This window comes from Ammospiza caudacuta, chromosome 5 (genome assembly GCF_027887145.1).
Source record: "Ammospiza caudacuta isolate bAmmCau1 chromosome 5, bAmmCau1.pri, whole genome shotgun sequence".
Taxonomy (NCBI): Eukaryota; Metazoa; Chordata; class Aves; order Passeriformes; family Passerellidae; genus Ammospiza; species Ammospiza caudacuta.
Genome location: NC_080597.1, coordinates 43,163,188 through 43,179,096, shown reverse-complemented (window position 1 = coordinate 43,179,096; position 15,909 = coordinate 43,163,188). Strand labels below are relative to the sequence as shown.

The following is a 15,909-nucleotide window of genomic DNA, read 5'->3' as shown; positions in this document are numbered from 1 at the left end:
TGCTAGCATAGCTATTTGCATGACTGCATGATAAACCACGAAATAAAGTTCTCCAAAGAGCTACCCTGAGCATCTGCTTAGTGCAGCAGTTGAGTATGGAGGTAGAAACAGTCAAAAAATGAAAATGTGAAATACTTTGGATGTTGTCTTCCAGCACAAAATATGGAGAGCACTTCTGGTTGCGGACAAGAAAGAGCAAGCTCAAAACAGAGCAGAGACCTACTTTCCTCATGCTTAATTATTCAGGAAAATTGTACTTCAAATAGCTTTTAGATGGAATAAGAATTCCATTAAAGTTAATTCATTATCAATTTTATTCATCCAGTGGAAGAAATTGTAATAACTCTGGATGAAAAGGCTGAACAGCAGAAACAAGATTAACTCAATGTTGGTTTATTTCCTTAAATAAAGAAACATTGATCTCTAATTCCAGAACACTGAAGAAAGTCATGTGTTGTCATCTATGGAACCATTTTAGTCCTTTCCATCTACTAAGAATCTTCAAAAACCAGGACCTAGACTTCCTTCTGTCTTCTGTTCTTCTAGTGCAGTGTCCTTTGCAACCAAATCACTGAATTATGTCTCAGCAAAGTCTAGTCACCCTTGGATGTGTGATGTGGTGGCTTGTTTGGTTTAGTTTGAACTGGCATTAAAAACAAGTTCCTGTTCAGTTGTCAGAATCCATGTTCCTATGTGACTGGGCTGCTTTTTAAAGTTAGGATCAGAGCACTGAGAGTTACAGGCTAAATGTTTTCAGTTTTTATACTGAAAGTAGGAGTCACCTTCATGTCACAGGCAAGTATTTAATTGTTAACATATTCTGCTGCAAGTTAGCTGGTTGTCCTTTGAGAATACATGCTTCTGAAGAGATTATGCAAAAAAATTCTTCATGCACTTTGGGGATGGAGAAAAAATGTATTATACTTCTAAAAGCAGTACATCCTTATCAGTGGATTTACCCAAACACAGCTTTAACAATGCCTGTAAAGATGATTTGATTATTTAGATGTGCGAAACAGGTGCAGTGGATGTGCCTATGAACTTAACCCGGAGTGTGTCTCAGCTCACACTTAAATAAGAGGCTTTAGTCTAATATGTGTGGATGTTTTGAATGAATATGCTTTGTTTTGCTTTACCTGTTCTTTAAGTCATCGCTGTACAGCTTGCGCGTAATGAAAATGGACAGTAAGCAAGATCAGCAGAAGAAAGCGTTTTTACTTAGCAGTCATTTAATATTATTCTTGCTTTCATTTTGATGATAGTTGGGATGGTAACAAAACCAGCAAGTGAGCAGTCCCAGGACTTTTCAATACACAATGAAGATTTTCCAGCATTACCAGGCTCCAGCTACAAAGATCCAACATCGAGTAATGATGACAACAAATCTGTAAGCAAACCGTAAATCTTCTCTTATTTTCAGTGTTCATACTTCTTTTGGTGATTATATTTTAAAATGGTCAGTGATAATATTTGCAATAAGAGATTTTCAGTTTTTCCCTTCTAAATTAATGAGAGATTTTGTATAAGCAGCATTTAAAATGTAATTATGTAAATGGAATTTCTCAGTAAGGTTTTTGGTCCAAACAGTCGCCCTGCTTGGACACGTCAAAACTTATTTTTGAGAATTGGTAATATTTTTTAAGTTTATAATTTGTAATTTTTTTCTATCAATTGTAGATCATCTTTTTGCTACTGATGCCTCTCATCAGTTATCTACACATTTTAAGATTTTTCTTCAAAGTTGTCCAGTCCTTTAAAGGTTAGGTGGTACAATATCTCTTTAAGGTGAAATGCTTAATGGAGATGTGGAATCAGAGGGAACAAACTCTCTTAATAGAGAGCATTGATGACTATATTGTAGACTAGTGAGGTACATTATATCTTAAGTATTGGCATAATTACTGTCCATTAGATATATAACTGAGAGCATAAGATTATGGGGCTGTTCTTCATTGTTTACTCTGAAAACTTTGTAAAATGTTACAAAATGTTACTATATGCAAACAGTGAACTAGTTTCTACTTAATGATTGGTTTATTACTTCTAATTGCAAAAAATATGTTAATGACAGTGCCATAAATACTGAATAAGTAGTAGACATGACTGCAAACTCATGTAAGAACTGAAAAATGAACTGCTCAAAAAGAGAGACCTGAGGAAGTCTGGCCCCGCCCCAAGTGTTGTGGGCGGTTTTATCATGAGGAAAATGTTCTGATAGGATTAGTACTGTGTACAGTAAAGAGAGGGAGAGTAAATGTGATTAATTCTATAACTGTAGACTTGTTATAAAGACTATGAAGGAGTTAGAAATTACACATATGGCAATATATTTTGTCAGTAGATAGATTCCTGGAGCATAGTCTGTTTTCTTGCCAGACACAGTGTGTCTGGCATAGTGTTTATATCAGATATAATGTTTATATGTCTTTCCTCATAGCTGCAAATGTGCCAGTTGTATGTTACTTGCACCTGAAATTGGCTTGAGTATTATCTGTTACTGCGTCATGGAGTGTTATGCAGGAGCAGGACTGATGTGGTGAGCCAAGGAACCTGTGGTCACAGGCACTTGGTATATCCACTGTGCATTCCAACTCGAGTGTAAAATAATTTATTCTTGTAGACTGCAAACTTTTAGCCTATTAATAGTAGTTATGTATGACAGGTATACTTTGGAAAATTATTCAATACAACGTAAAGTTTGTCAGCAGAACTCAGGGGCTTCAGCTTGATGCCATTTATTGAAGTGACTTGATGTACTGGCTTGGAGTGCTTGACTGAAAAGATATGGGAAATAAGTATTTCCATTTTGGTTTTTTTTCATCATACCAACTCTGCAAATTATCTTTAATAGAATTTGAGTACATCAGGCAAAACATCATCCAGCACAGATGGGCCCAAGTTTCCTGGAGATAAAAGTTCAACTACGCAAAACAACAACCAGCAGAAAAAAGGGATCCAGGTGTTACCTGATGGTATGTGTCATTCCAGTTTTTCTGCTTTAAAAGTTTTGACAGTCATTTAGATTACCTTGTTGATTCCTCTGCTTCTTAAAAAGAGAAAATTAATTTGTTGTTCTTTCGCAGGTCGGGTTACCAACATTCCTCAAGGGATGGTGACGGACCAGTTTGGAATGATTGGCTTGTTAACATTCATCAGGGCAGCAGAGACAGATCCAGGAATGGTACATCTTGCATTAGGAAGTGATTTAACAACACTAGGTCTGAATCTCAACTCTCCTGAGTAAGTTTCTGGAATTTAATCCTGTCTTCATGTTTGGTTTTATTATGCTGTCATTCATAGTCCGTTCACTTAGTCCACTCAGCTTTTAAACCTGCAAGCTGGTTTGCCAAATAACATTTGAAAATGTAATGACAAAGAGAATTGTGCTTCAGGGCAAGCTTTCAATAAACCTAGTGGCTTTGTTTATTCTCCTAACTTCTTTAGGACTTTTTTCAAGGAATTGACAGTATATTGTTTATAAATGTAATGTATACATTCATTTTCTAATAATAATATTCCTTGGGGATATTTACACTTAACTCTCAGCAGTTTGGGGATAAATTAGATTTATATAGTGTAATGATGAACAGAGCACCTGCAGTGTTAGGCTGCACTGAAGATTAGTTTAAATGAAAGTAGTTGACTTCCAGTGACTCAGTTCACCTAAATAAACTAGTTTAGTCATCTAGGTTTGCTATAGAGGCAGTGGGGAGAAAAGTAGTTAGTGACTGCACAAATGCTAGAAGGAGTGCTTTAGACTTAGGGGAGATGAATAACCAGCCAACCCAGGGTGCCTTTATTTTTACACTAATTACTGAAGGAACTCAGATCAGTTTAGACAAAACTAATGTCTTTCAGATGACTGCAGTTGTGAAAAAAAAAATTAATTTCTGGTGCTCTTTCAGATGAAAATCTCACACTTTTTTGTTTTATCACAGATTTATATCGTGTTAGCCTTATAGACAGAGTACTATATATTTTAAGGTCTGCACATAATATATTAAAAAAAACAAGACCAGACAGCATACACACATAGTTTCCATCTTTCATAAATTTATATGGAGCTGCATGTAATCAGGGAAGCTTGATGAATGTGGATATCAAGCACAGGAAAAATGGCTCCTTATTATTCTGCTTTTCTGAGCAGCTATGCTGTAAATAACTGTATTTTTAGTATTTAATTACCGTACATAGTGTATTTAGATTCTTGGATGGAGAGAATAGGAGCTAACATTTGATGCAGACAGTTTATATGCTATAAAGCTGGTTTTACTTCATGCTGCAAAAAAGCTTTGCAAGCAGCCCATGCAGACCTCAGTGTCTGGCCTGCCATCTCTCCTTATGTTAAATGTTCTTCCCTTGCTCTGTGGATTATTGTTGGAAAAACTAAAACTATATCACATATGAAAAGGCAAATGTTTCTGCCCTGTGTGGTAGCTTGGTTGGTAAAAATACCTATGTGACATAAAAACTTAGAAACTAATGTTCTTTTAGAAACAAAATTTTAGAATTTTGTATTTATTGCTAGTGGCTTAAATTATCCTTTCTAACTGCCGTTTTGAGGAAGAGTAAAATCTTTACTGGTTAGTTTTAAACAGCAACCTGCCAGCACAAATTTTTCCTTCCCTTTTACATCATAGGCTAATAAATCAGAATCCACCAGGGTTGTGACAACTGTTCCTAGTTAAGTTGAAACCCTGCATAATAACACTGGATACCTGAAAAAGGTTGGGACCTCTGGCACCTAACTTGAAGGAAAGATAGATTTAAAATAAAATTTTGACCCTGTAGTTTCCAATGGCAGTTGAAATGCAACATTGCTCTGCATATTAAAAAGAAAAATAATAAATGTGACTGCTTTAGGAAAGTTTCCTCTTATCTTCTCACCCCAACTGAGGATTTGGTTGTGTGATATAGCTCTTAGGTTTGTGAAATTGATTATGGAGGGGTTTGTTGGTTGGTGGGTTGGTTTGGAGGCTAATTTTTATAAATTTATGCTTTTCTTTTTTCTTCAGAAATCTTTATCCCAAATTTGCATCCCCATGGGCATCATCACCTTGTCGACCTCAAGACATAGGTAAGAGAGAAATAACTATTAAATTCAGTATTAATATTTGCAAATTATATTCATTTACATGTCTTAATAGTTGCATCAATTCCGATTCTTTTTTAGACTTCCATGTTCCATCTGAATACTTAACTAACATTCACATTAGGGATAAGGTGAGTACATGTGTGTGTGTGAGTGCATTTTTTGTTAATTTATTACCAGTAATTTTCTAAATTTTCTTTCAGATAGATGTTCAAAGTCAGTGCATTTTGTGCATGTCCTCAATCTTTCTAGAAGCAGTGTTGAGTTAACAGGCTAATGTGACACACCGAGCACCCATTATATCCTACAAAAAGAGAATGGGCATGCAAAAAATAGCTAAAAAGCACAATGTGTGTTTAAGAGTTTGTCCTTCATGTGAAGTTGAATTTTTTTGTGATAGAGTTCAAATGGCAAATTAAATTGAGATATTTCTTCTTGAGATAAGATCAGAATTGTGTTTTCATTTATCTGTTGCATTCCATATCTACATGAAAAGGGATTTTTTGAGATATATATTCTTTCAACTGTTTGAAGGGATCATTGAAAAATAGCATAAGAAATTTTAGTAGTGTTACAAAATAGGGTGTGAAGGGAGCAAATACATGCAGAAGTTGTTTTGGTTTTTTTGAAATAAAATATGTAGATGGGAGTATGCACTTAACAGGGAGAAAATTCTGTCTTGCTCGTTTGTTACATCTCTATTTTTCTATTGTAACCTTTAACTTGGAAAGGCTAACTCAAAGTGGAGAAAAATTGTTTTAATAATTATTACTCCTGTTGTATTAGAATATAATTTTCAACACACTTAGAATAGAAGGATGGAAGTTCTGGATGTATTCTTATGTTATTTAAGTGGGGTAGTGTGTTTTAAAACATTTATCTATTGTGATTTTTCATCCTCATTTTCTTCAATCTTTTGCAGCTGGCTGCAATAAAACTTGGCCGATATGGAGAAGATCTCCTGTTTTATCTCTATTACATGAATGGAGGAGATGTATTACAGCTATTAGCAGCAGTAGAGCTGTACGTTCAAACTATTTTGTCAGTCTTATATGAGTTAAGCTATTGCAGTAATGAAATGGCAGATGTTAAAAAAAACCAAAACAAAAACCAGAACACCCAACAAGTTAGACATTGAAAGCAGGAAGCTTAGTCAATCTCGAATGGTAAAGCTTTTTTTAAAATACCTCCTCCAACCTTGGTGTCATTTTGTACAGAGTTTTTTTACATTTGTGTAGTGGAAATCAAAAGCCCATCTCATGTATTTTGCATTATGAAGCACTGTGGAAAAAATGGCAGGTGCCGGTCATTATTGAATGTGTAACTTGCCTGTCATCAACCAAATCAGAACCAAGTAAATACTCATAAAAAGAGTTTGCTGTTAGAACCTACCAGACTTGAAGTTTCTTGTGTATTTTAGTTTGAGGTATAAGAACTGTATGGAAGAGGTATGAAATCACAGGTTTAGCCATGTCGTAGAAATTTTGTTTGGGATTTGAATGCATTGTACAGTAAAGATTGAAGCCCATAAAGTTAGTTTATTAAGTCAGTTTCAGATAGCTAACACTAAGAATTATTTTTCCTTTCTGTTACAAATGAAAGATTTAACCGGGATTGGAGATACCACAAAGAAGAACGAGTATGGATCACCAGGGCACCCGGCATGGAGCCAACAATGAAAACCAATACGTATGAGAGGGGAACATATTACTTCTTTGACTGTCTTAACTGGAGGAAAGTAGCTAAGGTATCTCTTTTCCTTTGTGTAGATACTTTAAATACACTGTTGGCCATGTATTTTTACAACAACAACAAGAGTAAAACACAAAAATCTTCACAAAAATATCTAATATTTTCTTCTCCTGTTACATAGGTTCATTACCTTAATTTCTGATGTCTGAGAGAAATAAGGTTGTCTAAAACACTGCCTTGCTTGTGGAAAATAAGGAGCTGTCTCTCTTATTTCCAGTTTTCTTTGAGAGGTAGAAGGACATAGGACTTCTTTTAGGAGTTTTGTTAAAATGGAAAGCTCTTCTCACAGCATAGAGTTGAGTGGAAAGCATTATTTGGCATTTTAGAAAGTGCACTTGCAAACATTTTATTACTTTGTTTTAGAAAATTAAATAGGATGCTACCACACCTCACTTAGGAAACTTAGGAATTTAAAATGGATGTTGGATGGGTGCAGGGAATGCTTTTTTGGTTTTTGGGTACAATCTCTCCTTAACCATACTTAGGAATTCCATGCTCTGTTGTTTGAAAATCAGAGTTCTTTGAAATAACTTCTTCTAAAGAGGAGGCATATTTCCATGATGCTTGTTTTCTATCCTGTAGACCAGGAGGCATTAAACAATCAGAAAGCTATAGCTTTTTCCCTCCCCAGCTGTCATAATCTGTTGGTCCCATTCTGTCCATTAGTACTGTCAATAATGTTCTATGTCAGACCATCTGTAGATACTGTATCATACTCTTCTTTTCTCTAAAAAACAACAGATCAAATCAGATTAACCTTGAAGCCTTGAACTCAATAGATGTGATTCCAGCATGTTGTAACTGTATTTTGTGGTTCCACAGGTTTAGGTATTTCATAGAATAAGAAATCTTTTCACCTGCAGCCCAATTTATGAATTGTTTGCTGAAAAGGCATTTCATTTGGAGATTAGGGAACATTGCATGAAATAGTTACATGTCTGTTGATGTGTTTATAAACACCTATTTTAAAGAGAATAAAGTTCAGTGTCCTCCTTTGTCTATACAGCCATTTGGCATCTAGACATGGACTAGATACATGATCTTTTTATTTCCTTCCCCACTCCACCCAGTAATTTTGCATAGTTTGTGCAAAGTCCCCTCAAGAATTAACATTTTAGTTGCCCTGAAGGGTACGGCAGGTTCTTTATCCAGTTGTGTGTGTGACTCCTTGCTTCTGCTGACTTTTTACTGCTGCAGGCAAACTCAGGCATCTGTAACTGACAGGTTTAATGGTGAGCCCTGCTATTAAAGTTTTTCCTAAGTGCAAGATAATTCCAAAACTTCTAAACAAAAGTGCCACGCCTCAAAAAGAAAACACAAACAGAAGGAAACCATTTGTTTCTACTTGAATTACTCATTTGCTGCATGGTATACTTCCTTGGGTTCCCCAAGATGCTGTTTGAAGCTATTTTATTATTGCCTAAGATCATCAGAGGGGGTGTAATTACCTTTAGAAAGGATAGATTTCTTTTCTGGAATCAAATGAACGTGTTCTGTTTATTTACAAGCAACAAGCCTCGTGTAGTTTCACATGTCAATGGAATTGCGGTTTTAGTTTGTGTGGACACACAGCATTTCTTTTTACTAGGAGGAAAAAGATAATACTCATTGTGTAAGGATGATAATAATAACCTCTTCAGTGTCTCCTTTTTCTACCTGTGGTAAATGTATGCAGCTGCTATTTGATGCTTAGCATTACTCTAGGACAGTATTGTCTTTGGAATCTTGAGTGCTATTCTGAAACTCAGGATTCAGTGCTTGAGTGATGTACACTCCATCCTCCTGCTGGGCATTCCTGAGATATGGAGAGACAGGAGCACTACTGTTCTCTGAATGGTTTTTCACAAGGTCTACATAGATTCTCTTTTTATTTGCATGCTGAAAGTAATTCCCCAGCATTAAGAACCAATTGATAGCTAGTAAGAAGAGAGATAGTATTTTCTACAGTTTTGTACTTGTAGTGGTATTGCAACAATGAATGTGATTATTTTATTTATTCTCCCCCAATGTCCATAAGAAGCAATAATATCTTTTCTTCTAGGCTTGTGTATTCCATAATGTAAAAAATTGAACTGGAATATTATTTTGAAATTTTTATTTAACTTTGAGCAGGCAAATTGAGTATTGGTCACAGGAAGCTAGAGAATGATTTTGGGGAAAACTGAGATTTTTGTTGCATGGAAAATGAGTTGCATATTAGAATTAATTCTGTGACATTTTCACCTTTGATAAATAAATAAGAACTTAGGTACATGTTGTGTGATCTTAGCATTCCATGGTAATGTTACCTGTGGCATTAATTTCTGTAGTGCACATTTCCTCTGAGGAAGACTAATACAGACTCACCCTAACAAGATCAGCAATATTTGGTAACACTGTGTTGCTTTGGATGCAAAAAAAAAGTACAGCAAAGTAGTTTTATTTCTAACAAATGCAGAAGTAATTCATAAATATTTCAGGAAATTAGACTTATAAGGAGCTGGAAAAGAAAGAATTCTGATAAATTGCAATCTCTAATTGTAACTGTTACATTATTAGTGGATGCTGAGAATATCAGTTCCTTAGAAGGCCACAATAATAATCACTGCTGAACAGTTTCACTAGTCCTCCATTGAAGCTGGTGTACAGGAATACTTGCTCATAAATTATTGTCTCGTGTGCATATTCAGTTCTTTTTCAAAGTGCTTTATAAATTTGGTTCTTGTTCTACTGTAGATGTTCAAATATAGGGCAGCACATACCCTAATGTGCTGTGCTTTGCAGACATTGTGTATTTTGTATTATGAGCTTATGTATTTATTGTCCCTATTTTAAATTACACTGCAGTGTGAAATATTGCTGCACTGAAATACAGCAGTTTACTTTAGGTAGCACAACTAAATCTTAAAACTTAACATTTTTAAAAACGTAAACCAGTTGTGATTTAGTAGATTTAGTGTTCTGGATTGGTTATAACAAAAGCAAAGAAGGCTGAATAACTTCTTTCAAGAAAAATCAAGCAATATTTTTATCTTTTTTATTAAACTGTAGGCTCTACTTTTATATTCTTAATGGGTAATAAAAGCAAAGTAGCAGAATAATGAGAATTCCTGAACTACTAGGAAATAAAATTAATTCTGATTTGATGATAGTAAAAAGTGAAAAAATATGAATGATAAACTTCAAATTCACCTTAAATGCAAAATAAAAAGCAGAAAAATTCTGATTACACATGTTTGTTATATGGTTTTTCATCCTAGGGCATGTGGAAAGTATGCTGAGGTTAAAGACACTGATTTTTTATTTGGCTGAGGTTTTGGCTATAGTTTGCTGCTGTTGAGGAGACATGAGAGAGGAGGGGAAGTAGCTCTGACACCCAAAGTGCTTTCTACGATTGCACACTTACTGAAATCCTGACTTAAGTTGTCTGAAGTAAGCAGCTTGAATTTTCTTCTTACTTTTCAGTAAGGAGAATTAATTTAGAGTACAAGATTATAAAACCTTTTTACATTGATGATGTAGTTCTAAAACATGGAATTCTTCATGGGAGAGGAAATTAAAATTTTAAGTGTTTATTTGCTTGTCAGGGTTGTTGTCTAGACTAAATGATTCCCTATCCTGTCAAGATCAGTATTAATTGAAATAATAATTTCTGTTATAATTACTAGAAAGTTAAATTTATTATTCCAGTAAAGATGTGGCATAGTATTTTAGTTCAGCCCCTAAAGTGGGTCTTTGCCTCCATCTTTAAGTCAGTATAAATGCTACTTTTAAGTCCCATTGGGAATTTTTAAGCTAGCTATGGGATTTCTACTCTGCTCTCATGGACTTACACAATCCAGAATATTTTATCCTCATGCCTATTCTGCTAACTTTTTTTGTTTCGTTTTGCTCTATAATTGCTATGGATCATCCTAAGCAATCCTCTCCTACTTTAAGTATCCTTGCCTGTTCCTGTTTGTACATGTACAGACTGATATAACTTTGCTATCAAATAAGTTCTCAGGATGGCATGAGAGGTGATTATTTTCTTTGCATAGAACAATTTATTTAGTGTCACACATGCTGTAAGTTTTCACACACATTCAGGACTCATTATTTCTTGTTAATAATGGGTATCTAAGTTTTAATTCTTACCTCCATGTGGAAAAGAAAGCAATGTAGCACATTTATCAATGGATACCTGGGATTTTTAACATTTTTTTATATCTGTTTATGTTAAATAATACCACTGCTGCTGTTGACATCCTAAACTACAGTGGCAAAAGCAAAAACATAAAGTATACCTGTAAGTATTTTCCCCTATGTAATAAACAATTGGCTTTTAGTTTCCAGAAATACTGGTCAGTGAATTCTTTTTTAGGTATTGTCAGGCAGAACTTCAGGTGTCCTACGTGCTACTAAATATTGAATTTGAGCTTTACTGACACTGGGATGCAAATCAAGGCTGTTTTAAGCCTGTTTAACAGTCAATGACAGTTTGAAATATGAACTCACATACTTGTAGAGAAAATTTAGTAAGGAAACATACTCCTTCTGAAGGAGGGACTTCCAGTGTGTGGGACACAAAGGATTGCTCAGCCCCCTGAGCTTTTTTACAGACACCTTGCTAGCAGCTCCCACTGCCAGTAGAGGCTCACAACAACCTTAACTTTGGAAAACCATTTTTTAGGATACTGATACTCTCTGGTTTCTGATACTTACTGTATCTTACTGGTTTAATTAGCAATTTGCCAAGGGTCATTTTGAAGGCATTTCAGAGCTTGTGGAAGCTCAGTTAACTGATTGAAGCTGACCATAGATGGATAGTATCTACTGGCCCTTCCATGCTTATGTGAAAGAAAGAAACTTTGACAGCCATGAAAGGCAGAGAAAGCTTGAGTGGTATCTTTTCTATTATAAAATGACTACAGAATTACTGGAGATCATTGAATCATAGCATGATTAGGTTGGAAAAACATTAAAGACCATGTAGTTAAACCCCTGTACCATGGACAGGAACACCTTCCACTAGACCAGGTTGCTCAAAGCCCCATCCAACCTGGTCTTAAACACTTCCAGGGATGGGGTAGCCGCAGCTTCTCTGGGTAGTCTGTTCCAGTGCCTTGCCACCCTCATAGTGAAGAATTTATTTCTAGTACTCAGTCTAAATGCTGCCCTTCTTCAGCTTAAAGCCACTTCCCTTTGTCCTGTGCCCTTGCAAAAAGTCCCTCTCCACCCTTCCTGTAGGCCCCCTGAGATCCACTCAACCTAATCCAGCCTTTGACACCAAAGTACACATATGGACTTGTACCCCTTGATCTTGCTTGTTACCCAATCTCTTCAGTCTCAGCATTGTGTGTCTGCCCAAAAAGAGAGCATACACCAACTGGCATGCAGGTTTTATTAGGAATGCCAGAAGCAATTCACTTGTGTATATATGACCTAAAAAAGCCCAAACAAACAAACACAACACCTAAATAAATAAAGAAAGAACCCCCAAAAACCAACCAACCAACCAAAACCCAACAACAAAAAATCTTTGGCTGGAGTAGAGAGCTGGGAACTAGAAATGAAGCAGATGTGCAGCATTTCAGTACAGATGGCTGTAACTTTACATAGGTTTTGCTCGGGTTTTCCAGTTTTAGGGATAGCATTCTCAGGGGAGTGCACAATGCTTCGCATTTTCCTCTACTTTGTTTCTTTGCCATGCTGAATGTTCTTTTTATGCTAAATGGACCTTGTTTTGCCTTGAAAGAAGAGAGTTGCAAGAGTTGGATTTCCTAGATTTTATTTCTGTTCTTGCATTAATTTAGTGCAGATTTACATGTACTGAAGTATTATACTATTTAATCACTTTAGAGAGTGTTCTAAAACAATCTCTTCATTGCTCATGTGTTTTCATCTCTGTGTGAAAATAGTGGGCTAAGTTTGCTTTGCAGATACAGATGTTGTTCTGCTGAGGTTCTCCACCAAGTTAGATAAAATAATTTACTGTGCATGTCCAAAGTTGTTGTTGAATTACCAAGAAGTACCCCTAAGAAACAGTTCTGAAACTTGCTTACACTGTTTCTTGAATGAAGATTAAATGGAATGAGACACAATTAAACTGCTTAAAGGGTCTGAAGAATATAAAATTTCAGGTTTGGTGGGTCTAGGATGTAAATATGAGTATGAAATATGGAGGAATATTTCTATGAATTTTGGCTTAAGTGGGTCTCAGTACTTTTTACCTGGACATTTTCACAGAATCATTTATGTTAGAAGAGACCTCTGAGATCAAATCCAGCCTTTGATTGATCACCACCATGTGAAACAGACCTTAGCACTAAATCCAGTTGTTTCTGGAACACCTCCCTCATGTCCATCCTGAACCTCCCCTGGTGCTTCATGAAGCTATTTGGTCTGGTAGTATGACACAAAAATATTACCAAACTTTAGTTCATCCAGAATAAGCCTCTGTACTCTGTCTCTTTGAAAGACAGCTTTTGTTTATAATTCAGCTCATGCTGTGACTGTGTATTTGTGTTTTGTTTATGTGCATATATAAAATTGTTTGAGATTATAACAGAGGTTCTGAGAGTCATGTAGCATTCAAAAGAATAAGAGAAGTCTGCATGTTGTGGGTGTAAAGGCTTAGGATTGTTGTAATATATACCTTTTTCTTCTTAAAATATGGAATTCAAGGTAGCAAAGTCATGTGGTTTTCCCTTAGGATAGGCTAGTACTTGATCCCCTCTGTATTTGTGCTTTTCAAGTATGGCTGGTAGACTAGATGTTCACAGGTAAATGATACATTGTTTTATTTGTGTTTGTATTTTTTTTCTTTTTTTAATTGTAGGAGTTCCACCTGGAATATGACAAATTAGAAGAAAGGCCTCATCTGCCATCAACCTTCAACTACAACCCTGCTCAGCAAGCCTTCTAAAGACTTCCCTTTTCTTGGGGTATGGCTGTCTCAGCACAATACTCAACATAACTGCAGAACTGATGTGGCTCAGGCATCCTGGTTTTAATTCCTTGAGGATCTGGCAATTGGCTCATGCGAAGGGTCACCATTTGAGGTCCTGCCTTACTAATTATGTGCTGCCCAACAACTAAATTTGTAATTGTTTTTCTTTAGTTTGAGCAGGGTCTGAATTTTTGTTTTTGTTTCCTTTTTTGCCAGCAGACAAGCTTGGGTCTGTAAAGACAAGCGAGTACACTGACAAAAGTTTACCACTTAGTTTTCCAAAATGTAAAAACAAAAAAAAAGAAAAAAGACAAAAAATTAGACAACAAAATTTGCATTGTTCATTGTAGCACTATTGGTAATAAAAAATGTTTGTGCATTTTTATGTGAAGATCCTTCTCGTATTTCATTTGGAAAGATGAGCAAGGTTTGCTTCCTTCATTTTACTTCCCCTTCTGTCTTTGAAAGGCAGTTTTCGCCAAGCTTAATGCAAGAATATCTGACTGTTTAGAAGAAAGATATTGCCACAGTCTCTGGTTAGTTTCCAGGGTTGTGTATTACTGAGCTTCATCTTTCCAGAATGAGCAAAACACTGTCCAGTCTTTGTTACGATTTTGTAATAAATGTGTACATTTTTTTTAAATTTTTGGACATCACATGAATAAAGGTATGTATGTACGAATGTGTATATATTATATATATGACATCTATTTTGGAAAATGTTTGCCCTGCTGTACCTCATTTTTAGGAGGTGTGCATGGATGCAATATATGAAAACGGGACATTCTGGAACTGCTGGTCAGGGGACTACTTTGTCGCCCTGTGCACTAAAGGGCCAGATTTTCAGCAGCCAAGGACATCCATACCCAAGTGAATGTGATGGGACTTAAAGAAGTGAACTGAGACAATTCACTCTGGCTGTTTGAACAGCAGCGTTTCATAGGAAGAGAAAAAAAAAAAGATCAATCTTGTATTTTCTGACCACATAAAGGCTTCTTCTCTTTGTAATAAAGTAGAAAAGCTCTCCTCACTGCAGTGTTGACTTTGATTTGAGATTGTGAAATTATTTCTTCAACAATGAAAAATGGAAAAAAAATTGAAGTATTAAAACTATCGAGCTGTACAGTGGTTAAGACACTTGAAGAGTCTTTTTGCTGCTGACAAGTAAATTTATGAGAATTTCATATTCTTTTCCACAGTAAAGTTTCCACGGCTAAAGGCTTTGGTTAACCTTGGTTTCAGATCCCCTCTTTAGAATAGCAAATAATTTTTAGAAAGGTGGGTGGGGTACTATGTCAAATAATAGGAAGATGCTTCAAGAATTCGTCACTTGGGAGAAGCTTGGGTTAGAGCTGATCACAGCTTATTTCCATATTGGTGTTTTCCCACTTAAAACAGAAATACATTTCATTTGGTGATTGCTATTACTTGAACTTGCAGATGCAAATAAACATGAACATAGACTGTTTCTGAAAACTGTAACTGTTCTGAGCGGAGAAAGAAAAACTGAAGTGTTGGGATGGTTTTCTTTTTCTAGATATGATTGCCACTTCTCATTGAGTTGCCTCTGGTAATGCAGATCATTGAAAAATACCTGAAATTACCAAAGCAAGACATGTTAGTGAATCCTGGAATTCTTTTTTCCATTTTAACCTATTTTTCTATGCAGTGCAAAAGCAGCTTGTTTGCATGTATTTGAATTATGCTTGGAAATTGGACCATTAGTGACCTTGCTGTGGTTCTGTATCAGGTGTATGGTGAATCTTAAATTCTGAATTTTTTAATATCTATTTTAAGATGGTAAACAGAAAAATATTATTCTGTTGATTCTATTTTTTTTTTCTATTATTAAAGCAAAGTTTTCCCAGCTTGAAAGAAGAGAATGGTTATAATCCATATAATTAACACAGCTGAAAAAGATTGTGGCTTGTTCTGTTTCTCAAACCAGAGCAGATTCAAACATATATTTGATTATCCAAATACAAATTTATAAATTTTCAGAATGATAATTTTCCAAAAGCATATTGTTCCCGCTACAATGTAACAATTAATGTTACATTTTTTTACTGTCAGGTTCGTTATGACCTGAGTTTTTAGGTTGTTTTTTTGTTGGGTTTTTTGGGATTTTTTTTTTTTGCTAAGGATTCCTGAAGTG

The 15,909-nt window shown here is 35.5% G+C and overlaps 1 protein-coding gene across 6 annotated transcripts in view; it reads left to right on the top strand.

The window, feature by feature from the left end:
* The window catches only part of CNOT2 (CCR4-NOT transcription complex subunit 2), an 83,666-nt gene extending 69,234 nt beyond the window's left edge, over positions 1 to 14,432 (top strand). For all 6 annotated transcript variants that reach the window (XM_058804716.1, XM_058804717.1, XM_058804713.1 and 3 more), the window contains 8 exons: positions 1,263 to 1,387; positions 2,852 to 2,972; positions 3,084 to 3,240; positions 5,016 to 5,077; positions 5,174 to 5,223; positions 6,015 to 6,115; positions 6,695 to 6,839; positions 13,644 to 14,432. In XM_058804716.1, coding sequence (XP_058660699.1) covers positions 1,263 to 1,387; positions 2,852 to 2,972; positions 3,084 to 3,240; positions 5,016 to 5,077; positions 5,174 to 5,223; positions 6,015 to 6,115; positions 6,695 to 6,839; positions 13,644 to 13,730 — 848 coding nt within the window. In that variant the 3' untranslated portion in view covers positions 13,731 to 14,432. The remainder of the gene's footprint in view (positions 1 to 1,262; positions 1,388 to 2,851; positions 2,973 to 3,083; positions 3,241 to 5,015; positions 5,078 to 5,173; positions 5,224 to 6,014; positions 6,116 to 6,694; positions 6,840 to 13,643) is intronic.
* Positions 14,433 to 15,909: the final 1,477 nt, after the last annotated feature.